General features: G+C 39.7%; 1 protein-coding gene across 2 annotated transcripts; it reads left to right on the top strand.

Moving 5' to 3' along the window:
• The first annotated feature begins 211 nt into the window (after positions 1 to 211).
• Positions 212 to 15,139, top strand: LOC126295371 (uncharacterized). Of its 2 annotated transcripts, none has more exons than XM_049987853.1 (3): positions 212 to 664; positions 5,467 to 5,620; positions 11,293 to 15,139. In XM_049987853.1, the coding sequence occupies exons 2-3, from the start codon at positions 5,611 to 5,613 to the stop codon at positions 11,697 to 11,699; spliced, it is 417 nt and encodes a 138-aa protein (XP_049843810.1). In that variant the 5' UTR covers positions 212 to 664; positions 5,467 to 5,610; the 3' UTR covers positions 11,700 to 15,139. The 2 variants fall into 2 exon arrangements, with proteins under 2 accessions (XP_049843810.1, XP_049843809.1); XM_049987852.1 differs by having other exon boundaries at positions 415 to 678.
• The last annotated feature ends 11,088 nt before the right edge of the window (positions 15,140 to 26,227 follow it).

The following is a 26,227-nucleotide window of genomic DNA, read 5'->3' on the forward strand; positions in this document are numbered from 1 at the left end:
CCCCGTACATCACCTGAGGTATTACATGCCAATGTTACATATGTTTTTTTGCTACACTAGTGTCCCATCCATTAGTTGACCTACTTTGACCAACTAAAAAATAGGGTACTAGGACTTTTACTGCGAAAAAAGCATTCGAAATATAGATATAGGTGGTGTATGTCCACGATCTGTTTTCCTGTACTACATCACTGTTGTTTCTCAACTTTCGTCCATGTCTTTGAAATGCATCATCTGTTGCAGCTTTCACGCCATTTCGCAAAGCTGAGGGTTCGCATCCCATTATTCAGTATCCCATCATATATTTCTTTTCTTTTTTTTTCGTTGAACCACAATCACAATATCATTGGGCGGTCTTGGGAGACCGTCCTGTATTATTGATCGTCCAAGGGCCGCTGAAGCTTTCGATGTTTGCCGCCGGGAAGCGCTAGGAGCTGCAAACCCGAGACACGCAGAGCGCAACATACCGGGAGGAACATTTGCAGTCTGTAGACATAAGTTAATGTATATGTACCCTAAAGTGTACGATTTTCTGTACATTGGCACTGTCATTAAGTGTTTATCGGAAGGCATCACTCGTGAATTAGATGTAATCTAATGTTTATGAAGTGAAGCATTCGAAACAGAAATGTTTTGCAATCGTCTTGTGGTTCATAAAGTAAAGGTACGGCAAGCAAGGTACATTTCAAATATAGTCTGCTAATAATGTTTGTCGTATCATTTGTAAGAGCCTTGTGATACAAACATTTTAAGATTGTTTGGGTTCTAAATGCTGACACTCCAGATTTCCGTGGACCTTACAGGAGAGGTACTCCTTCATTGTGATGTTTCTGAGTTTCCGTTACATCCTATGATAGAATATTAAATAAAATCCATCTTCCCTATAGAGCCTAATGCAATCCGTAATTACGTTCACCTTTTACGAATGATTCATCCAGAAATCGTTCATATGTTCATGGAATACGATATGGAAGTTAATCTTTGGCTCTCTCCTGAGAAACATTTGTTACCTTAATAAAATGAAAATATCTGTTTATTGCATGTAGCAGTTTGGTCGAGACTGGTTTTCTCCGCAGGAGCATATACGTTCGAATCCCCCACACATATACAAGTTTTCTATAATTTACGGATTTCCTTTCTGTTTGTTTCAAATTATCGTTTACCAAATTGTTATAACATGCTCGAGTTGAAACTTAACTTCTTAGTCAGAATTTGTCTGTAAACTAACTTTAAAGAATAATATTGCAAACGTAGAGTGTCAGTAAGTAGAGACAGTAAAAACCTCTGTTGCGCGGAGCAAATGTATACAGAAATGAAAATTGTGTAAATTACCTCTTGCAAGTATAGAGTACGTGCAGTGCCAGGAATTATTTTGCCCAAGGATCATTTTACAATATTACAGGATACGTCAGCTTAATACAATAAAGTCAACCATATAAATACCGCAGGCGTTAGAGAACGTTATTGTTAATCTAACGCGTTTTTAATGAGAACAGGTATGTGACCTTGTTGAAGGGTCCGTTCCGACCGAATTAGATGGCGGAGTCGTCGTAAAGGACGATTAAATAATGTTTGAGAACTAACAGGCTTGCAATAAATTCACTGCATGGAAAATCATTCTTGCATTAATAGAAAAAACTGCCATTGGTAAGGAAAAAACTTCTTAGGCACATACATATTCAGGAAAACCTGAAATGGCAGATGAACCTAAATAATGTAAATAAAAATTTAAATACATTCTCATTTGCTTTAAGAATCCTCATGCAATACTTAATTTATTTATCCATATAAATCTCTTTTTCAGTACATATATTGTACACAGGATGTTGGACAGAAAACCTTTAGCTAGCCTATTGGTTTTTCAAACATCAAACGTACATGATTTAAATTTTTATGACAAATTTGATCTATACAGTTAATAATTAAAAGTTTCTGAAGTACTGTATATTTATAACTTATTTCTACAGTTAAAGATACAAATTACATTTTTTCTTGCATAAGATACTGTGACATTGAATAGTAGCAGTTTTTCAGAAAGTAGGCTGTCACAGGCTTTTTAAAGCTTTGTGGTTCAGGAAGAGATTTTGTGTGTCTTGGTAATCTGTTGTAAAGTTTAGTTCCAGCATGATATACACCTGTTTGGCATAATGTTGTGTTACAATGATTAACGTGTATGTCACTTTCTGACCTGATACTGTAATCATGGACACTTTTGTTTTGAGGAAAAAGGTTTTCTTTTCTCAGTATGCATTTTTTGACAGGCTTGACTACTTCCAGTATATAAATGCAGGGAAGGGGTTGGATCTTTAAAGACAGGTTTGCATGGTTTTCTGCTGCTCACTCGTTTCATTATTCTTATTATAGCCTTTTGTTTCCTGAAAACTGTTATGGCCTGGTGTACATTTCCCCAGAAAATGATACCGTACTTCAGTATTGAATGTACACGAGCAAAGTATACAGCCATAATTGTTCCTACACTAGTATTGTTGCAGAGAATTCTTACTACATTGCTCATTTTTGCTAGTTTTGAATTTAGGGATGTGATATGAGTGCCTCGTTTAAGATTCTCCTGGATATGAATCCCATGAAATTTAATTTCATTGACAGCACTAATGTTCTGGTTATCTATACATATTAGAGGTTGTGCTGAATTTTTATTTTGATCAGTGTGGAAATTCATGAGTACCGTTTTTTGGGGATTAACTATAAACCTGTTTCTATTAAACCATACTTTTTGTAATATCTTTTGCAGATTCAGTAAGATTTTCTTCTTTATTCCCTTCAATCAATAGAATGGTGTCATCTGCAAACAGTACTGGTTCAGAATCCCTAATGTGTGATGGGAAATCATTAATGTAGACCAAGAAAAAGAAAGGGACCTAAAATGGAGCCCTGTGGAACACCATGACTTAGTCCACATGGTTCTGAAAGGTGTACCTGGAGTTCATTTCCTTCCATATACTTGATTTCAGTTACCTGAGAGCGATATTCCAAATATGATTCAAGTCACTGATTTGACGCACCTCTTACACCGTGCCATTCAAGCTTCCTCAGGAGTATAGAATGATCAATCGCATCAAAAGCTTTTGTTAGGTCCTAGAATAAATGTGAGAGATTTCTGTGGTTGTCCACTGCATTTAAGACATGGTTTATCAGATAGAAAGTGGCTATTTCAATTGATCGCTGTGGTCAGAAGCCATGTTGACATACAGAAATAATATTATTCTTGTCAAAGAATGTAATTAGTTCTGAAAGGAACACTTTTCCAATAATTTTCGAAAACCCTGACAACAGACACACAGGCCTATAGTTACCCATACATTGATGACCACCTTTTTTTTTATATAGGGGATGAATTGCATATGTCCATTCATGCTATATCATAATATTTTTGTGAGTTGTCTTCTTCCCCGTAAGATCCTGCACAGCTTTCCACATGGACTTAGTTTTATTGGATGACTTCATAATATATTTGTCATTTTCCTTAATTTTTGCCTCTTTTATGACCTGTTTCAAAACTAACTTGTATTTTTTGAAATAATTAATATATGTTTGAAGGTAAGTGGTATTGCTACTTCCGTTCTCCCAGTTTCTAGGCTGCTTGGCAGCGTTCAATCATGTTAGCAGATCTCAATCTAGACTTGTTACAAGCCAACTCCTTTTCAGCATACTTATTGACTCATGTATCATATCCCAGTACCACCCTGGACCAGAACAATTCAACCACATTCTTCACCAGGGCTTCAGATACCTGTCATCGTGTCCTCACTGAGGAACAATCTAGCTCAAATTCTTCCCACCCTCCTAGACATCAGCTCACCTGAACTGTGCAGATGGAAGTTACCCTTGCAGCACATTCTCTGCTCCTGTAATTATCCGGGCCTCAACCTACAGTAACGTACCGTCTCCACACACACCGTCCAACAGTTTCCATCCCCTCTAACCTCTCATCTCCTCCCCATTCTTCTCTCTCACTGTGTCGGTGTGCTACCCTCTGTGAATATACCCACCCATCTTCTGCCACTCCTCTCCTCTTTCATTCCTTTTTTTCCCCACATTCCTGCTTCAGAACTTCCTGACACTGCACCTGTTCCTCTGTCCTCCCACCCGTACACAACTATAACTTCACCTTCCCTGCCCCCTCCAGGCTGGTGTTTCCACCCCACGTGATAGTTGCATTCGGGTCTGAGCTGACAGAATTGGCAGTCATGGGTGCGTGAGGTGTGCTTGCTTATGTAAATGAATGGTGTGTGTTTCTATTTTGCTTACGAACACTGTGGCCGTAAGCTTTTCTAAGTGTTTTATAATTGTGCCTGTCTGAAACTTATCATGTCGTATTTGCAGTAAGTAACAGTGTATATTTCCCTACATTGTTAATAATACTACAGAGATTTTCTATTCTTTTATTTATGATCTGTTTTAAAAATGCTTATTGGAGTCGTGCTTGCCATTTCTGTCTTTTTTTGGCTCCTTATAGAATGTTTGCAAGTAATTGTTTGTGACATGTTATGTGACAGCTACCCATATGTCATTTTTGTCTCTGTTGTTTTCGACAGTGTTGTCTCATCGCCGCATCTTTGGGAGATTTCACGATTGGTAGGCCTGCATATTCTTTTTGTCTTGATTTCATTTACTTCTTCCCTAGGCTCCATGTTTCACACCTGAAATGTTCTGTGCCCCGGATGAAGTTTTCTAATAAGTTAATCACTTCAATAATTGATTTGTTTGGGGGGGGGGGGGACATTTTCCTTATATACATAATCATACAGACACAAATGATATGCTACAGTGATGAACTGTGAGACTAAATCTCAGTGTGATTAAAGTTGCAATAAATTAATTTACATTTGAATTAAATTATTGCTTGTATGACTGTTTTGCATAATAAGGATCAAAGATGAACAATTCATTACAGTTAAACATTTGATAAATACCTCATACAAATTTGTAAGCTGTTCTCGTGTTGTGTTCTCAAACATCCCAGCTCTAAAATAATGATATTATGCTACCCACGTGTGTGCTTTTAAATTATGATGACACTGGTAGACTTGTGTTTTATTTCAGTTAAGAATGGTGAAGTTAATAGTAATTAAAAAACATTTGTTGTTTCACTGCCTGTGGAAAGCCATCGTTTCTGATGTCGATCGCCTATGTAGTGTTTCTTGGTCTGCCACATTACAGTATATGGTTTGAATATGAACAACCAGGAATTTTATGCTGCTCCCAACACTAAAACACTTTGCTGAAATATTAGATACTCCATTGATAGTGTATTTTCTTTGTGAATTTATTTTACCTGGCAAGATTAGGATATACTTTTACAGAGTTTGGGGAATGGTTCCTTACAGCAAGACAAAAATTTTTGTATAAACATATGTCCAAAAATCCTTTATTTTCAAGTTATTAATGAAAGTTATTTGACCCAAATCTATTTATGAAATTAATTTGAAAACATAAATTTTTCAGTGAAGGCACTAAGAGGATGAATGTGTCGATACATAAGGCACTAGCAATTTGGAATAAAAAGTCGACAGAAAAGTGCGAAATGTGAGCACGTCAAGTCAGAATTCTTGCGGAATTTAACTGTGTCTCTTAATACTTTTTGGAAACATGGCATCAGGTAAGTTTAATCGCAAATATTAATTTCTTATGATTTATTTCTGGAGGGTCATCACTAATTGACCCTTTCATTCCCTCTTTCGTCTGTATCTACAGACATTTTCCACTAGCCATTGTATGGTGCACTGTGTTTCCTTAATACTCGTGTGTGGATTGAACCTATCAGCAAAGAATATAGCAGTATGCATCCACATCTTCCTTTAACCCGTTAACTTAAAAGTTGTTTCCTCAAATCATGTTCCAGAAAATAATATTTTTAATTAATGAAAAACCTCCTATAATGAATGGTATTGCATATAAACATTTAAAGACAGGTTTTAAAGCTCAAAATATTGAGTTACAAAGTTCTGAACATCACCAATAATAAAATTACAAGTATACTCGTGCACTGGGCTTTGAGTAAAATATCAGGTAACTCGAAGTCATTTTTTTAGTATCTGTGTAGCTATGAAGTCCAATCATGTATTTCAAAATTGTTTCCTATGAACTTAAAACTCGGAAGAGATAGCTGTAGTTCAGTGGAAGTATTTATCTCGTACAACTGGCGAGTACTTATCACTCGACTGACGAACTGTCGTCAGTTACAGTCTCCGATGAAGTAACATGACATTCTTATTGTTTTTCTGAGCTGTTAAATTCATTGTGAACTCAGGATCACTATTGTAATCCTTTTCTGAAAGCACTGTGTAAACAGTAATACAGGAGAGAGGTTGAAAGCATATGTTTTGTTTTCGAGTATCCACAGCTGCACACAGTCAAGACGACATCTAGTGGTGAGCACCTCAACTGAAATGCGACGGCCGGGCTACAAATGCAGGACCAGATGCTCGCTAGTGGCCAAACACTTAACTATCAGTGCTGAAATGGATACAAGCAGGATTTTATGTTTTAGAGGTCTCTTCTTAAGTTTCCCGAGTATACTAAGAGTTGTAAGTTTCTGTCAAAATAATGAAAACAAGATAACTCGGAATTTTATGGTAAGTATGAACTGCTGCTGATCCCAAACAATTGAGCAGTACTAGAGAATGAGTCCCACGATTGTTCTCTACATGGTCTCTTTTATACACGAGCTACACTTTCCTAGAATTATCTCCATAAATCCAAGTCGACCATACACCAGAACCACAACCGAGCTTATGTGCTCATTCCACTTCGTGTCCCTTTGCAGTGTTATGGATTGATAGTTGACGTGATTGTGGCAAGCAGAACAACAACAACAGACTTCAAAATGCTTTTTTCAATTATCAGTAGTAGGTCTATGTATCCGTCTATATCCGAATCCCGCTCCAGCTACTGTCGGGTCTGGGTGCTGATGAGTCCTCTCCATTTGGCTCAGTCCTCCCACCACTTCCCTTCCTCCACTTGCTGCCAGGTCACACCTCTCCTTTCTACAGATATTCTCACTCCCATTTTCCACTGTGTTCTTGGGCCCCCTCTAGGTCTTTTCCCATCCATCTTTAGTTCTTCCATAATTTTGGGGAGAGTCTGCCCATGCATCCTTTTAACATGGCCATACCATCTTAATCTCTTTTTTGTTTTCAATTTCTTCTCTCATACTTTCTTGTTTAAGGTTCTTTCTAATCTCTGCATTCCTTACTCTGTCCATTTTTGTTTTTCCCTTAACTGCTCTGAGAAGTTTAATTTCCCCTGCCTGCTGTCTGCTCCAGTCCCTTTCCTGTCAATGTCCATGTTTCCCCACCATAGGTGACAAAAGTCTGTGCGGACTAAATGAACAACTTTTATGTTGTAAAAATGCTGGTTACTGTTGTATGGTGGATGAACTGGTTTCTGCAGAAGTCGGACTGTTAGGTAACTACCGTATTTACTCGAATCTAAGCCGCAGCTGAAAAATGAGAGTCGAAATCAAGGGAAAAAAAATTCCAGATTCTAAGCCCCACCTGGAATTTGAGACTCGAAATTCAAGGGGAGAGAAAAGTTTTAGACCGCACCTCCAAAATCGGAACAAAGATGTCCATTGTAACATGAGACACAATTTAGGTTGAATGGATGAAGATACAGCTACAGTAGTTTGGTTCGAGTCGTAAGCTTAACAGTTAAGATTTACCAAGTAGCCATTGCTGTGCGTCAGGCGCTCCATCCATATTTATATGGGTACCCTTACTTTTTCATGTGCTTCGTCTGGATTGAATCGATTGCTTATTGTGCTTAGATCTGATACGTGCTATTGTCTTTGTTATAGATGTTTACATTACTCTAAGCTGAAAATGCATTACTGTACTGTGTCATGCATTGTTTGTCGCATTCTGATAATGAGTGTTTACAACCTGTAGCCGCTCGCGGCATAGCTCGCTTTTGCGCGCGCTACCGCCCCTTACAAATTTAAAAAAAAAAAAGGAAAGGTATTGTCTCATTAGCGAAACAATGGCAAGAGACTCTATTTGTTGTTACTTACACTGCTGCTTTCTTTGATAATGATCAACAAGAACCAAATAATAGACTGTGTATGATAGAAGATGTTCTGACTGAGAGTTTAGCGAAAATTTTTCTCCGTTTGAAAATCTTTGCAGACGCCTCTTTAGTACATTACATTCTGCACAGAAATTACAGTCATCTTAGATTTAAAAATCTAGTCAGTTGCCGTGCTTCATTTCTGACTGTATTACTATTCAGCATAAGAATAATACGAATATAAACATGACATGATATGTATATTCTTCCGCGTTTGCTGTTGTCTCACTCTAGCTTCGTAGTTTATTAGGCAGACAGGATTTAAATGAGATAGCAGCAAACACGAAAGAATACACGGCATAATGTTTACATTCTTCTACCTTTTCTTTTAATTTACTTGCTGACAGAGGTTTTGCTGCCAGTATTTATCTTTGTTCCTGCAAAGCATGCCTGTGTAGCACTACATATATTTGACGGCAGAAGTTAGTGTGGTGGCACCTACCAACAGTTTTCAGAACTTCCGCTTCCTTCGCATTCGATTCTAAGCTGCAGGCGGTTTTTTTATTACAAAAACTGGAAAGAAAGTGCGGATTATATTCGAGTAAATACGGTAGGTACCCGTTCTCACTTCGTGCGGTTAGCTATAAGTATCTATTGTTGGATAACTTATACAGAGGAGTAAGGTAATGCATGATGCTCTCAATCAGTTACACCACACTACGCTTTCAGGAGGAGATTCCAAAGAACGAGTTAAAACCTGGTGTTCTCAAGCTGCAACATGTCATGCCACATGATCTTCATCAGATTTTTGGTCTCCAAGCCATATTAGGTTACTAAGAAAGATTCAACCGTTTGCTGGATGTTCTATTTGGAAACAAAACAGTCAAAACGTAATAAGTAGGCACACAAATAATGCAGCAAACTCAATAAATTCATTTTCCTAGTCAAGAAGTCAAATATAAATAAACCTGTTGCAAAGATCAACTCGATTTCATTAAGTTCTTAATATGCAAAGTGAAATCAGAAGATTAGTATATTCTAACAAAGTAAATTCAATGTTAGTGTGTATTTGTAGAGATAAGATATCAGATCTTAATTCTGCCTCTGATGCAATCCTCTGAAAAATGGTTATTTTGTGTACTATGCCGTGATGATCGTGTCACTGAGGTAAGCATCTGAACTACTAAACTGAGCAGGCTCCCTTCTTTTTCCCATGGTAGGATTTTGATGAAATAAAGCCAAAATTTTGCCCCAACCTATGCTCAAGTTACCTGTGAAAATTTGTCTCATAGTTTTTGGGTTTAGCATGTTCAAAAATAGTCTTATGATATTATGTTAAACCCCACACATCACATGCAACCAGGTTTTGGGAAATATTTTCAGTATACAGACACACCACTTCTTCAGTTTTATTGTAAGTATATTTGATAATGATGTTGCCAGTTGGTTTAATTTTTACATGAAATACACAAAGTATGTTTGCCGTTGGTTGTATTTTTCGTATGGGACATAGGACGTGGTCCGAGCTACAATTCTCTGCCTAAGTTTTCATCTACCAGTGCTGGAGAAATCACCAGAGTCTTTAATGACTTGGAGTGCAGTTACAATCACAAACAATTCCAGTGATTCCAACAGATAAGCCATCAGAATTCAGATGATTCTGGAGGGAGTCGCATTTCCAGTGGTTGTCGAGAAAGCACCAGTTGTTAGAAATGTGTAGAGTACGTGTAGGAAATCAGTGCTGCTCACTCGGCTGGCTGGATGGAGCCAACTGATGGGTCGGACAACCTGTATCCACCAGACGAAAAAACATAAAATAATGCATATCCAAAAGCACTTCAACAAACTGAATTCAAACAAAAACACTTTTTCTCCTTTAAGTGGCACTGAAATGCAAGTGAGGTACTTGCTAGATATTAAATGGGAAAAAAAACTGTCTGTAATAATACTACCTTTAATACTCTGTGTTTATGAATAAACACTAAAGATAAAGAGGTGTTTTATTTTATAAATGAAATTGTGGTGCAGCCACAAGTCATAACTTTCTTTTATTACTGGTTTTGCTTGTCATAGTAGGGGGTGCCTTACGAATTTGTTAGAGATATTCCAGTAAACTGTGACACTCGTCTAGTGCTCCCGTGACCTTGTCGAACTACAGTATGTGACACTGTTATGTACCCATCCTATTTAAATTGGTCGACTGGAGTTTTCATTAACAAATATCTTTGTTTACAGACACTGTCACATAACATACAATGCCCTTGTGATACTCTAATAAGAGAACTAGAGAACTCTAGCCAGAGACTTCAGACAAGAGACTGCTTAAAAAATACACCCCAGCTCGATGTTCTCTTCTTCGGCATTGTTGATTAGGGTTCGAGGAATCTTCTGATTGGCATATTCCTTGGGGGCTGCAGTTGACAGTGAGATACCCCTGCACTCGATTTGACATCACATCGGCTTCTGCACCCCGACGCCACTACCAGCCCAAAGAACACCTGAGGTAGTTTGTGGTCAAAAGTGAACACACACAAGTATATGCAATTTGTAAGTGAAACGTGAATACACTGAATAACATCACATTACATAAATCATTGCCAGAAACAATGCTATAACTCTACCCATTTGCTCATTAATTTTTCTCAAGGAAGCAGAAATTTTTGTGTTATAAATTCACACATATTTTAGGACTTTAAGCTTCAAAATTTCTATTCCCGTCCATTGTATGCGAGCAAGTTCAGAAATTTTTTTGATCTAATGTTGGTGCTGTTTCCCCTTCTCTCACTAAATTTTGTCATTCTGTATTCGTATTTTTGTACTAGGTTTTTACGTATTATGAGTATTTGCATTTCCATTGGATTTGTAATTAGAAAAAAGTATTTTTATGAAAAAGTTGTGATTCCATATTTGTTATTGGTATTTGCATCTGATTAGAAATACAAAGTTAAAATAAGGGTTAAATACAGTTGCTCATAACAAGGATCAAATATGCAGCTGCATGAGTCCAAGGCTAGAATGCTATGCGCGAGGATACTGATAGATCTCTTAGCAAAAACACTTGAAATGATTTACATTTTATGCATTTTTAAATTTTTTTTTTTCTGGTAGTTATGAGAATTGTGTAATAGTGGTTTAGAAAATTGACACCCGGGCTCTAACCTCCAACTTCTAAAAGTATGAACGGAATCGAAGAGGACAGAGTGGGGCAGAGCGTAATGTGCCATGTTCGACATAGACGTACTGATCACTCGTTTATTTTTTCAGGCTGCACGCCACCAGGAACGAAAAGAGCTCCCAGAATTTACGACCTCCCGGACGAGATCTTACTGGAAATCTTTTCTTACCTTTCGCCGGACGACATGGCGCGGAGCACACAAGTGTGCGCGAAGTGGCACGGCATACTGAAACAGGAGGAGCAGCTGTGGAGGCGTAAGGTGTGGAGCAGCAACAGCGTGGACGCGATGCAAGAGTTCCTCGCGGCCGGCAGCGGCATTCCCCGCCTACGGACCCTGCGGCTACTCTACGACAGCGAATACAGGATCCGCGTCGCCTGGCCCGAAGTGACGCTCCACCTGTGTGTCGCCACACCCTTCCTGCTGGAGCCGTACTTGCGTTCCTTCGACACCGAAAGTCTGGTGGTCAGCGGCGACCCGGATCGCCGCAGAGAGTAGTTCGGAGTACCCGAACGAGACCTGCGTCGCCGAGCAGCATCTCGAGTACTGCCGGCCCCGTCGGGGGCCGTCTGCCCCCGCCGGCCCCGGCGGCGCGCCCCGCAGCTTCCCGGTACTGAACTACAGCCGTGCCGCGACGGCGAACACTGCGGAGCCGCGCCGCCGTGACAGCAGCTCGAGTTTTGAGGGCGAGCGTCTCGGAGACGGAGAGGTCGGGAGCCTCGGAGGTGGAGACGGACGGCGGCACGGAGCGCCCGGCACCGGAGGTGCACCGAGAGATGCTACGGCAGCAGTCGTCGGTCCAGCCGTACGGCACGGCCTGCCGAGTGTCTCGCACGTCGAGAGCCGCGGGCTGTGCAACCGTCGGGTGCCGTGCGGCCTCGGCTCCCACCCGGAGGAGCTGGCCGTGGCCGACTGTGCGGCGCCCCGGGTCTGGAGCTGTGCAGGATTGTCACAGTGAGCACTCCGTCTGGGCGAGTGGCAGCTGCGGGAGTCGGTGACGGGGGACCTTACGGCAGACCTGCCCCACCTTCACACTTTCACTCGACAGGAGAAAGCTACTTGTGTCTAGTTGACAACTTCCCGCTGTGCTCCCATTCCTTCCCTCAGAGTTCTGCTCCTAAAATGTATCTAACAATAATTAATTGAATACGTTTTTAGCATCGTACTGTTCCAAATTTTTGATGACCCTTTTGCTATGTAAGATTACAATGTTAGATCTCTCAAAATTGATGTTGGTGTTTTTTGCAACATTTATAAAGTAGTATTTGTGCTGCTTCCATCCCTCAAAAGGCATTCCATATTTTAAAATAGATTCATGGTAGGCCTAGTTGTGGTAATCAATTTTTATGATGATCTGAATGCAATGTGTGCAGTTCAGTCCCCTATACTGGACATTAATGTAGTCGTACACTTCTTATAATTTTCCAATACTAATAGATGTAATAATTGTAGTTTATTAAGAACAACTAAAGTTAGCATTCATCACTAGTCTTAGAATGTAAGAAAAAGTAAACATAGTGTATTTGGTGGGTAACTACTTTCTGTACCACAAGCGACATGTTCTGTGGAGGTGGAACACGTGCTGCTTGTGGCTTTTACTCTACAAACAATTGTGGAATTAGTTGTAATGCAAATAAAGTAAAGTGTTAGTTTTAATTCTGCTTTTCTTGTTGTCCGTCTGAGTGTATGGATTATGGATGTAAAATATTCAATGCTTGTGTAAAAATGCTGTAGTTGTTATTACCTAACTGTGAAAAAATGGAAAGTCTCGTAAGGAAAATATTATGAAAACGGTAGATCACTGCTCCCCGTAAGGAAGAAACGTCGAGTTGCAGACAGGCGTGACGAAAAGACTGTTCACGAGAGCTATTGGGCGTAGCCTTCTTTGGCATACTTCCACCCCCACCCACAACCCCTTCCCTCGTCTCCCGATGCTGCTCGTGGCAGCCTGCTCTACTCCCAGAACACTCCACCAGACAGCGCAGAGTCCCCAGCTGTACCCTGCTATTCCTAAACCTTCCGTGCCCCACTCCAGATTATTGCTCCCGTTTGATGCATTTCTACATCCTCAGCTACACTGATAGTCCACAATCCCCTTACGACGCACGGCAGAGGGTATCCCATTCCACTACTAGATATTTCCTTTTTCTTTTTTGCCCCCCCCCCCCCCCCCACTCGCAAATAGAACAGTGTAAAAACTGTCTTCATGCCTCCACATGAACCCTAATTTCTCATATATTTGGGATCCTTATGCGCAGTATATGTTGGAGGCAACAGAATTTTTCTGCAGTCAGCTTCAAATGAAAACTCTCTAAATGTTCTCAATAGTGTTTATCGAAAACAATGTCTCCTTCCCTCCAGGGATTCTCATTCGAGTTCCCGAAGAATCTCTAACACTAGCACATTGTTCGAACCTACCAGTAACGAGTCTAGCAGCCCGCCTCTGAAATGTTTCAACGTCTTACTTTAATTAGATGTGGTAGGGATCCCAAAGAGTCGAGCAATATTCTAGAATAGATTGTACTACATCCTATAGGTAGTCGTCTCTACTGATGTACCACACTTTCCTAGAATTTGACCAAGAAACTCGAGTTGACCTTTCACCTTTCCTGCCACAATTCTCACCATGTCATATCGCTTTACAATGTTAGGTGCAGGCATGTAAATGGCGTGACTGTCATGCAGGATGCTACTAATGCTTATCGAAACATTACAGGTTTGTTTTTCTTTCTTGTCCGCATTAGCTTACATTTTTCTACATTTAGAGTTGGTTGCCATTCACAACACAAGTAGAAGTTTTGTCTTCATCGTCTTGTATCCTCGTACAGTGACTCAGCTTTGAAACCTCACCGTACACCCGAGCCTCATCGGCAAACCGCCAAAGATTACTGCCCACCCTGTCCACCACATCATTTATGTATAAAGGAAATAATAGCAATCCTATCGCACATCCCAGGGGCACTTCTGTCCCGGGTTCAATTCCCAGCGAGGTCAGGGATTTTTTCTGCCTCGTGATGACTGGGTGTTGTGTGTCCATCATTTCATCACCATTGACTCGCAAGTCGCCGAAGTGGCGTCAGCTAAAAAGGACTTGCAATACGGCGGCCGAACTTCCCCGCGTGGGGCTTCCCGGCCGACAATGCCGTACGATCATTTCATTTCCTGACATACCCTCATCTCTGATGAACACTTGTCGTCGGGGGCAACCTACTGGGTTCTGTAGCTTAAGAAGTCTGAGCCATTTGCGTGTCTGTGAACCTATTCCTTGGGTAACAGCCGGCAATGTATAGTTTCCAGTTCGGCCGTGTGTGTGTGTGTGTGTGTGTGTGTGTGTGTGTGTGTGTGTGTGTGTGTGTGTGTGTGTGTTTCTTTTCTGAAGAAGGCTCTGGCTGAAAGATATCACATAATAGGCTTTTCGATTTTGTTGTTTTTATGGTGAGCAGCAATCTGCCCTCGTCATATTATTTAACCAACGGTTTTTTTGGCTGTTACTCTGGCGTCATTTACAAAGATAAATGTGTGCAGTTTTGAATTTTGTGATGTCGAAAGAGTTTAAACTATTTGCATCCAAACAGTGTCAACATGCTGTCATAGTTGAAAGTTACTAACATTCCATATAAGACTAAACTGAGAATTATTTCATTAAAATTTGAATTAAAAGCTGTTTAAACTGTACAAAATATGAGACAGTTTTTCAGAGAAGAAAAATAAATTGGGCAGAATACTGTATACTTTGGTGCCATATTTCGAGGGCATGGCTGAGTGCGGTAACATTCTCTTGTGTTGTATCATCAAGTGAGACAAATGCTGAGACAAAAGTGGTAAATGAGAAAAATTGGACAAAAGTGGTAAATGAGAAAAATTGGATTGTACAAAGAGAGATAATTGGGCAAGTGAAACTGTATTAAATGAAATAAAGTATGATATGGTGCACATAATTAGGATGGTAATTTATAAACTAGCCTGGATGAGTTTATCTGCAATATCTGCTGTTATGAATGGTGAGTAAGGGAACTGTGCCTGACCATTAAGTACCAAGTCTGTGCAAATAGTGGCATCTTTATCACGTCCTATTACTTTGAGATGGTTCATTTCCTCTCCTTTCTGGATGCAGCTACCATATACTTCACACTTTTATAAAAAGTATGTGATAATTGGCACTCAGCATGAGACTGTCTGTTGAATCATGTGAATTTGTGCCAGGAAACTGTAACTGTTTCCTTTTAGTTGAACATTTGATAGGCAGCAGTTGGCTCTATGAGATAATTAACTTGCATATGTGAAACTTATGTCAGCACTTGTGGTTTTTTAGGTAGTATGTGATCAGCTTCACCTGCAGAAAAGTGAAAACCCATTATTTCAATACCAAAACACACTAAGTAATACATCTACTCAGCCAGAAAGTACCAAGGCCAGAACTGTTTGAAATTAAAGTATACAGGTAGAAAGTGTATTTAAAGTGCTACATCTAAATGACAGCAAGTATGTATTTTATATAGGTATTATGTATATGATTGAAGCAAGTGTCTTCAAATGTGTGTATGCCTTATTCTGAACAGTTTCAGAGGCAGAACGCATTTAATGTACATTTTTACTTATTTTCTGTCTTAATCGCATTGTAAGGTTACACTCACCTCTTACGCATTATCATACATATCACATTACAGCTATTGTACAGCTCACAATGTATGTGTGAATATCTCACTGTGAACTTCAGTGTGTTTATCCACCCTTGAGAGAGCATGTTGTGCTGTTTGAGTGGTTCTGCATATTCCCTAAAGAGGGCAGCGGTCCACAATGTGACTGATTCATCTCAGGTATTGAATGAGTGGTTCATCCCATTTATTCACTTTTCTTTTGTACACCTGAGACCTCATCCAGACAAATAAAAATCTAATGGCACAAGGTCTGCATCCTTGGTGGCCACTTAATTGTGCTTCACGATCAGTCCAGAGATTATGGTAGTGCGGTTGAGGTGTTCCCTCACACGTGTGGTGAAATGTAGAGGTCATCCGTCATGCTGGAAGTACATTGCAGTCCGCGTGGCCCAAAGGACATCTACGACCAACAGATTTTCCAAGAAATGCGAGTAATTCTGTACTGTCATTCACTTTTCTAAAATGATTGGACCTGTCAACATATTCCTGATTATGCCACACCAGAGACTGATTGAAAAATGGATTGGAAATCGATTTCCACTGTGGCGTATGGATTTTGATGTGATCCTGGATGATTGTTCTGTGCTTTGTCGATTCTATTTTGTGTTTGGCACCGTCTGATTAGCGTTAACAGAAGCAAATGACGTGTGGCATTATCGCAATTGGATATTGTGAACACACTGTATGTGAAGTGGGCAAAAGTTTGCCGCATTTAACAATTGCTGGAGGGGCCACACTGATGTGTGCAGACAGCCACAGTGTGGGTAGTAGGACTACACTGTATTATCTCAACAATGTGTTGCAGGTTCTGAACTGCACAACCAGAAAAAAATGGGAATTTGGAAGAACACCTGTTTTGCACAAAGTCCTAAAAACTATGGTACACACACTATACGGTCAGGAATTTGAAGTGTCGGAAAGCCACCATTGTATCCTTAGACTGCAGCAGGAGCACTACAATCACAGAAGCTGTAAATGTACACTGCATCTGCACATTCTTCGTCTGTGTAGATATGTTGCATTTCAGCCAGCACATGACCGATAATTGTCCTTAACAGTATTTCACTCACAACACACCGTGGATAATTGCATTGTTAGACAGTTGGTTTCTTGGCAGAAAGACATCTCAAGCAAAGAGGTTGAAAGCAATGATGTACGTTGGGCTAGAATGTAATGTCAGAGGTTGGGTGGGAAGGCATATATGTGCACACAACTAGCATATAAACAAAGGTACATTAAATGTGCTACTCTGAGTAGAGAAAATGTCCGTATGAGGGTTTATAGTTCCAATAAGCATTGCTGTCATCTCCCTGAAAACACACTTTTCCTCATGGGATACGTTGTATATATTAGGGTACTGAAGACGTTTCAATAAATTGATGCTAAAATCCTATAGCATTGCAGGTGTTTTCAATGTAACTGTTTCTTTAAACTTCTTATATGTGTATAGCAGCAAACTGACCATGTACTTTCTATGTTAATCTTCCAGACCTCATCACCAAATCTCTTAAATCCAAAAAATTATATCTTTGTATATCCATAATTAAAACTGACAACTTGGGACGTCAGCTGGTAAAATATATGTTGTTGTTGTTGTTGTTGTTGTTGTTGTTGTTGTTGTCTTCAGTCCAGAGACTGGTTTGATGCAGCTCTCCATGTTACTCTATCCTGTGCAAGCCTCTTCATCTCCCAGTACCTACTGCAACCTACATCCTTCTAAATCTGTTTAGTGTATTCATCTCTTGGTCTCCCTCTACGATTTTTACCCTCCACGCTGCCCTCCAATACTAAGTTGGTGATCCCTTGATGCCTCAGAACATGTCCTACCAACCGATCCCCTCTTCTAGTCAAGTTGTGCCACAAACTTTTCTCCCCAATCCTATTCAACACCTCCTGATTAGTTACATGATCTACCCATCTAACCTTCTGTAGCAGCACATTTCAAAAGCTTCTATTCCTTCTTGTCTAAACTATTTATCGTCCACATTTCACTTCCATATATGGCTACACTCCATACAAATACTTTCAGAAACAACTTCCTGACACTTAAATCTATACTCGATGTTAACAAATTTCTCTTCTTCAGAAACGCTTTCCTTGCCATTGCCAGTCTATATTTTATATCCCCTCTACTTCAACCATCGTCAGTTATTTTGCTCCCCAAATAGCAAAAGTCCTTTACTACTTCAAGTGTCTCATTTCCTAATCTAATTCCCTCAGCATCACCCGACTTAATTCGACTACATTACATTATCTTCGTTTTACTTTTGTTGATGTTCATCTTATATCCTCCTTTCAAGACACTGTCCATTCCATTCAACTACTTTTCCAAGTCCTTTGCTGTCTCTGACACAATTCCAATTCTCAAAGTTTTTATTTCTTCTCCATGGATTTTAATACCTACTCCAAATTTTTCTTTTGTTTCCTTCACTACTTGCTCAATATAGATTGAATAACATCAGGGAGAGGCTACAACCCTGTCTCACTCCCTTCCCAACCGCTGCTTCCATTTCATGCCCCTCAACTCTTATCTGCCATCTGGTTTCTGTACAAATTGTACATAGCCTTTCGCTCCCTGTATTTTACCCCTGCGGCCTTTAGAATTTGAAAGGGAGTATTCCAGTCAACATTGTCAAAAGCTTTCTCTGAAGTCTACAAATGCCAGAAACGTAGGTTTGCCTTTCGTTAATCTAGCTTCTAAGATAAGTCGTAAGGTCAGTCAGTATTGCCTCAAGTGTTCCAATATTTCTACGGAATCCAAACTGATCTTCCCCGAGGTCGACTTCTACTAGTTTTTCCATGCGTCTGTAAAGAATTCGCGTTAGTATCTTGCAGCTGTGACTTATTAAACTGATAGTTCGGTAATTTCCACATCTGTCAACACCTGCTTACTTTGGGATTGGAATTATTACATTCTTCTTGAAGCCTGAGGGTATTTCACCTGTCTCATACATCTTGCTCACCAGATGGTAAAGTTTTGTCAGGACTGGCTCTCCCAAGGCCATCAGTTGTTCTAATGTAATGTTGTCTACTCCCAGGGCCTTGTTTTGACTCAGGTCTTTCAGTGCTCTGTCAAACTCTTCACGCAGTATCGTATCTCCCATTTCATCTTCATCTACCTCCTCTTCCAATCCCATAAAATTGTCCTCAAGAACATCGCCCTTGTATAGACCCTCTAGATACTCCTTCCGCCTTTCTGCTCTCCCTTCTTTGCTTAGAACTGGGTTTCCATCTGAGACCTTGTTATTCCTACAAGTGGTCCTCTTTTCTCCAAAGGTCTCTTTAATTTTCCTGTAGGCAGTATCTATCTTACCCCTAGCGAGATAAGCCTCTACATCCTTACATTTGTCCTCTAGCCATCCCTGCTTAGCCATTTTGCACTTCCTGTCAATCTCATTTTTGAGACATTTGTATTCCTTTTTGCCTGCTTCATTTACTGCATTTTTATATTTTCTACTTTCATCAATTAAATTCAATATTTCTTCCGTTACCCACGGATTTCTATTAGCCCTCATCTTTTTACCTACTTGATCTTCTGCTGCCTTCACTACTTCATCCCTCAGAGCTACCCATTCTTCTTCTACTGTATTTCTTTCCTCCATTCCTGTCAATTGCTCCCTTATGCTCTCCCTGAAACTCTGTACAACCTCTGGTTCTTTTAGTTTATCCAGGTTCCATCTTCTTATATTCCCACCTTTTTACAGTTTCTTCAGTTTAATCTACAGGTCATAACCAATACATTGTGGTCAGTCCACATCTGCCCCTGGAAATGTCTTACAATTTAAAACCTGGTTCCTAAATCTCTGTCTTACCATTATATAATCGATCTGAAATCTGTCAGTATCTCCAGGATTCTTCCATGTATACAACCTTCTTTTATGAATCTTGAACCAAGTGTTAGCTATGATTTAAGTTATGCTCTGTGCAAAATTCTACCAGGCAGCTTCCTCTTTCATTTCTTAGCCCCAATCCATATTCACCTACTACGTTTCCTTCTCTCCCTTTTCCTACTACCGAATTCCAGTCACACATGACAAATTTTCGCCTCCCTTCACAACCTGAATAATTTCTTTTATTTCATCATACGTTTCTTCAATTTTTTCGTCATGTGCTGAGCTAGTTGGCATATAAACTTGTACTACTGTAGTAGGTGTGGGCTTCGTATCTATCTTAGCCACAATAATGCGTTCACTATGCTGTTTGTACTAGTTTACCCACACTCCTATTTTTTTATTCATTATTAAACCTACTCCTGCATTACCCGTATTTGATTTTGTGTTTATTACCCTGTATTCACTTGACGAAAAATCTTGTTCACCCTGCCACCGAACTTCACTTATTCCCACTATATCTAATTTTAACCTATCCATTTCCCTTTTTAAAAGTTTCTAACCTACCTGCCCGATTAAGGGATCTGACATTCCACACTCCGATCTGTAGAGTGCCAGCTTTCTTTCTCCTGATAACGACGTCGTCCTGAGTAGTCCCCGCCCGGAGATCCGAATGGGGGACTATTTTACCTCCAGAATATTTTACCAAAGAGGATGCCATCATTAACCATACAGTAAAGCTGCATGCCCTCGGGAAAAATTATGGCTGTAGTTTCCCCTTTCTTTCAACCGTTCGCAGTTCCAGCACAGTAAGGCCGTTTTGGTTAGTGTTGCAAGGCCAGATCAGTCATTCATCCAGACTGTTGCCCCTGCAACTACTGAAAAGGCTGCTGCCCCTCTTCAGGAACCACGCGTTTGTCTGGCCTCTCAACAGATACCCCTCCATTGTGGTTGCACCTACGGTACGGCTATCTGTATTGCTGAGGCACGCAAGCCTCCCTACCAACGGCAAGGTCCATGGTTCGTGTTTAAAAATGACAATTCCTCCAATTGTATTAAGGTGTTGGTTTTATTGGCAACTAGTTTCATTGTTGTTAAATCATCAGGCCCATAGTTGTTGACAGTAACCATGTGTCTAACACTACAAGTCAGTGGTGAGATAGGCGTGTTCCATCACAGCCAGATACTGAGTTGCACACGGGCACAACAAAAGACTGTAATGCATGTGAGTGCTTTTGGCCAAAAGGCCTTGTTCATGGCCGGACACAGTGCTCATTTGTGGAAGTTGAGGTCGCATGAATATGTGTGTGTATTTTCTGCATTCAAAGACGGTCCTTTGGCCAAAAACTCTTGTATAGCAGCATTTTTGTTATGCCTGTCTGGCACTCGACAGCTCATCTATATGGCACCAATCTATCCTTTTCTTAATATAACTATTACTCCATCCTGGATTATCCGTTGTTTGGTTTCAATTTAAAGTGTCCTATCACACTGCAGTGAAGTTTTGATTGTTGTGGTTTGCTGCAGCGAATTTTTGATTGTTTTGGTTTGCTGCAGCTCTCTATGTTGTTCTATGTTGTGCAAGCTTCTTCATCTCCCAGTACCTACTGCAACCTACATCCTTTTGAATCTGCTTAGTGTAGTCATCTCTTGGCCTCCCTCTACGATTTTTACCCTCCACGCTGCCCTCCAATTCTAAATTTTTGATTAGCCAGAAAGAATCCTTGTGATGAAATCATCTTAGTTGTTCAGTGTAGAACTACACATTAAGAACTATGTACAGCATAGACATAGTGACACAGAACTGACAGTTGTCAACACCAGTTCACAACTCTGGCAGTCACAGGTACTGAGAAGGATATAGGTAGCACATTATAAAAGTCGGATTTTTGTGATGGGTGAGAGCTGGGACCATGCACTGTGCACTTTTACTGACAAGCAATGCAACAACATTTGTAAGGTGTATATCACTGCTAGGATGACCAGTTCATTAACAATTACTTATCTAGTGATGAGCTTTCAATGGACCACTTCATGTTTCCAATGGGTAATTTTAATTACGTAAAATGGGCAAGGTAGTTAAAAGAAGCAAATTCTTTAAGGATATACTTTTTATTGACTCAGTAAAATTCTTATAACTATTACAAAATGGTTCAAATGGCTCTGAGCACTATGGGACTCAACTGCTGTGGTCATTAGTCCCCTAGAACTACTTAAACCTAACTAACCTAAGGACATCACACACATCTATGCCCGAGGCAGGACTCGAACCTGTGACCGTAGCAGTTGCACGGTTCCGGACTGCGCACGTAGAACCACGAGACCACCGCGGCCGGCATAACTATTACAGACAACTGAATGAAACAAATGTTGGAATAAGTTGTAAGTGACTTACTATCAGATAACTGTAGTTCAAAATAATGCTTACTAAATAAAATATTAAACTCCGAACGCTTCAAGAAAACAAAAATTTTCTCAGTGAACTCAAAATTTAAATCTTTCTCTAAAGCTTTGAAACAAATAAAACAATTCGGTATGATTACAGTTTCAGGGAGCAGAGTTTGTTTATGAAACACAGATAATAGTGTGGTTGAGATATATTTCAAATGATCTACAACTTGAAAACAGTATTTGCTTTGCTTAGTAAAGGTCACACAAAACAACAAAGTATCAGGTGTAAACAAAAAATTATAAAAGGAATGTACTGTGTACATTAAATTATGCCCCACACTGGGTGTCAAAGTGTAATAAATTATAACAAGGATATGACATCACGTGGGCATTATGCAAATCAAATCAAAATACTGTACACCAAAAATAAAGTAAAACATGAGATGTGATTTATCTCATTAACATTCATTCATTTGCACTGAAACACACACACTTACAAGCTCTAAGCTCGCACAGTGATCAGAGTAGGTACACCGTTTTAGTTCCATATACAAGGTGCATTCTATAAGTAATGCAACCAATTCATAAAAAAACATTTACTGAATATCTTCATACAAAGTCAAAAATTTTCAAAATAGCATCCACCTGTGTCAATACACTTCTGGAGGTGGTGTTTCCATGCCTGGAAGGCAAGCTGGAATGCCATTTCCGGAATGTCTTTAGAGCTGATGTAACATGTGCCTGGATGGTTTCAATCTTATGACAATGTTTTCCTTTCATGAGTCCTTTTAACCGTTGCAACAGAAAAAAAAATTGGTCGCATTACTTATGGAAAACACCCTGTATTTACATATATAGTGAGGCAGAAACTCTGAGATGTAGATAACGGCAGAGAACAAATACATAGATAATTTCTTTTGGACTGTCACAACAGCCTCAATAAATCTGAAGGAGAACATTACTCCACATGCTGTATTTCAAATTACATTGAGGAATAGTGCGACTCCAAATTTATTTCAGTTTAACAGCATCACTTCTTCAGTGCAAAGAAAATAATGCACAACAGCAATGTTACTAATTTAATAGTGCTACAGCGACTTCCAGGATGGCTATTCAAACTCGGAAAAAAAAATTTCCTGACAATTCCAGGTATGAGGAGGATGAATGCGTCAATACATTGCTGACAAAGTAATGCTCAGAGGGAAAGGTGGAGGTGGTGGTGGTGGTGGTGGTGGTGGTGGTAGGGGCAGCGGCATGGGTGGAGTACCACAATGACTTTTCCTTTCTCTCAGCTGTACTACATACCAGCCATGAGCATTGGTTTAACTAATTTTTAACCACCACATATTTATATGGAATAATATTCATGTAAGTGTAACACTCTTTCAAATATTAGGTATTTGCAATTTGTAAAACTCAATTTCAATGCTACAATAGATCGCAGAATTCCTTGGAATTTTATAACATTCCTGAAATTCCCTGAGTTTTTCCTGGTAAAATGCTATTCTTCATGTACATAGGTAGTCTGCTAGCCAGCATATGGTACATGGCAGAGAGTACCCTGCACCAGTACTTGCTATTTCCTTTCCTGTTCCATTCAGTAATAGAGCCACTGCCATCTTGTACTTCTTAGCAGTGTGTGTAATTATAACATTTAAAAAGAGTGCTTTTAAGTGTGAAGTTCGTGGCAACAAATACAATTATCGGAAGACAGACGGCATATTTCCAGAGCATACCCACAGCAGTTTAACAAAATCGTTCCTCATGTTACAAATAATGAACCTTCACATTCCTATCAGTGCTAGATATGTGAAAGAGTTTCTCATAAAAGAAGTTTAAAACTCAACCAACAAGACACTCATGGCATAATGAAGCTGCAGAAGAGGTTTAAGTGTATGACATGCACAATTGAAGCAGAGTCAAAAAAAGTGTTGAATTCATCATTTGCAAGCCACTCATCAAATACGTGTGAAATCTGGAGTTCTCTAGAGAAGGTGAATTTTTGAAGTGGAAAGAGGAAATTGAACATGCTACACAATCCAGATTCATCAAACAGCGTTACAAAGTCTGTCGGCAATTGCTCAATCTGTAAGTATGTTTGCCATCATTCAGGTCAATTTGTTTCCAAAGGTGAAGGAATGAGACAAAAATGGCAGGTAGAAACAAATTTGATGGAAAGTGGCCTGCAGAGATGAAAGTCCTCTATAAGGATGAAAAGTGCCTTCTCAATTGGCTGTCCACTCGTGTTGGACATGAGCTAGACTTGAGTCATTTGAATCTGACACCATAAGAGCATAGCTGCAGACATTGGTGTAGCAATCCTGTTTCCCATTGTATTGGCAAAATTTGATCGACAGTGCAGCGCTTCTTATAATTTGGCTTCAAAGTCAGTCGGACATCAAAATGATGCCATCAGCATCAAAGCTTGAGTACAAGAAGTTAAGAAAAGTGATCATCCGTGTGCATTATTTTATAAGCTTCAAGACATAATCACTGACTGACATCCAGAATTGACAAGCGAGGATTTCATGTTAGTAATAGTGAACACTGCACAAATTGAATTATTGGCAAAATATGGAAATGACTATTTGTGTTGATGGCACTGATTGTCTAAACAGCTATGATTTAGAACTTACCACAATACTAGTACTGGATGATATGAGGCAATGATTTCCATGTTCATTTCTAACAGAAACGACTGGGGTATTAAATACATTTCTCAACTATGTTAATACTTAGGTTGGGCAGATCTGCCCCAAGGTATTCATGTCAGATCTGGCATAATCGCTTGGAACAGAGCAATGGGGCCTCCTAAAAAGATACTTTAACGGCACCTGGCATGTGGATAGAGCATGGAGGAACAACATTAACAATAAAGCTCTACATAAGGACAAGAGAACTGGGGTGTATAAGCTTGTCAAGATATTAATGCAGGCAAGAGATGTTGCCATATTTGAAAAATCACTGCAAAAAGCACTCCAGAAGCTCTACGAGGTCCAGATACATCCGAATTTCATCATTATTACACGATCTACTATGCAAAAAATGCAAACTGTTGGGCATATTGTCACAGGATGCAAGCTGGACTCAATACCAACATGCACCTGGAGAGTATGCTCAAGGCTTTGAAATATGTACATGCTAATGTGAAGGAAGTGAAAAGGCTCAAAAAAAGGTATATCAGCACTGACATTTGTAACTGCAAAGCTGTTTGATAGGCTTACTGTGATAGTGAAAGGAAAGGTAACTAGTACGATAAAAGACATTCGTGTTAGGCACAAGTCTATTTTAATGGACGACTTCATTATGCAGGTAGACAGTGGTTGGGAAGAACCTCCGTCAAAATCTAATGATGTCTGCTCTGGGAAGGATTATGACATTAACTGCAAGTGTCAATTAGTGTACAGTCATTTGTATTCTTTCACGTGCATTGATTATAGTATTAAATATGTGTAAGCACATTCATATTGTTTGCCAAACAGAAAAGAAGAGCAGAAGTGACATTCCCTTGCAAAATCGCTTACTGTCAGATGCACTTGTTATTGACGTGATTGATGATATGAGATTAATAATGATTGATGAGAGGGAAGCAATTTTTGCACAAATGCTACTTGTAAGAAGCAGGAAGCAGTGTCAATTGAAAAGAAAAAGGTTGTCTCAATGTTTTCAGAACTCACAGCTGAAATTAAGCTAGCCAAAAAAACGGTGACAACGTTTAAGGTGAATGTAGGCGCTGTTAGAACTCATAGTGATTGCTCTCTTATCAGGCCAGAATAAGAGAATTTGAGCGTCAAGAGGCTGAAAACGTATATTAGAGCAAGTCAGACGAAGATGTGAGTGAACCTGAAGACGGTCATATCACAGACGCCAGGAGGATAACGAATTCGATGTACCGCCATTTGAGGTTGATTCATCAGACGAAAGAGATAGCCATGTAATAAAAATTTTATATGGCAGAAATGGGTACTGTTGGATCACCCATCCCTTCCACAAAAATGTGTGACAGTGCCAGCAAAGAATATAGTGATACGTGCACTTGGTGCAGTAGACAAGGCAATAAACAAAACATCTCCCCTGAAATTATTTGAAATGTTGTTTACTTGTGACACAGTTTCACTAATAGTTACATACACAAACCAAAAAATTG

This window comes from Schistocerca gregaria, chromosome 11 (genome assembly GCF_023897955.1).
Source record: "Schistocerca gregaria isolate iqSchGreg1 chromosome 11, iqSchGreg1.2, whole genome shotgun sequence".
NCBI lineage: Eukaryota > Metazoa > Arthropoda > Insecta > Orthoptera > Acrididae > Schistocerca > Schistocerca gregaria.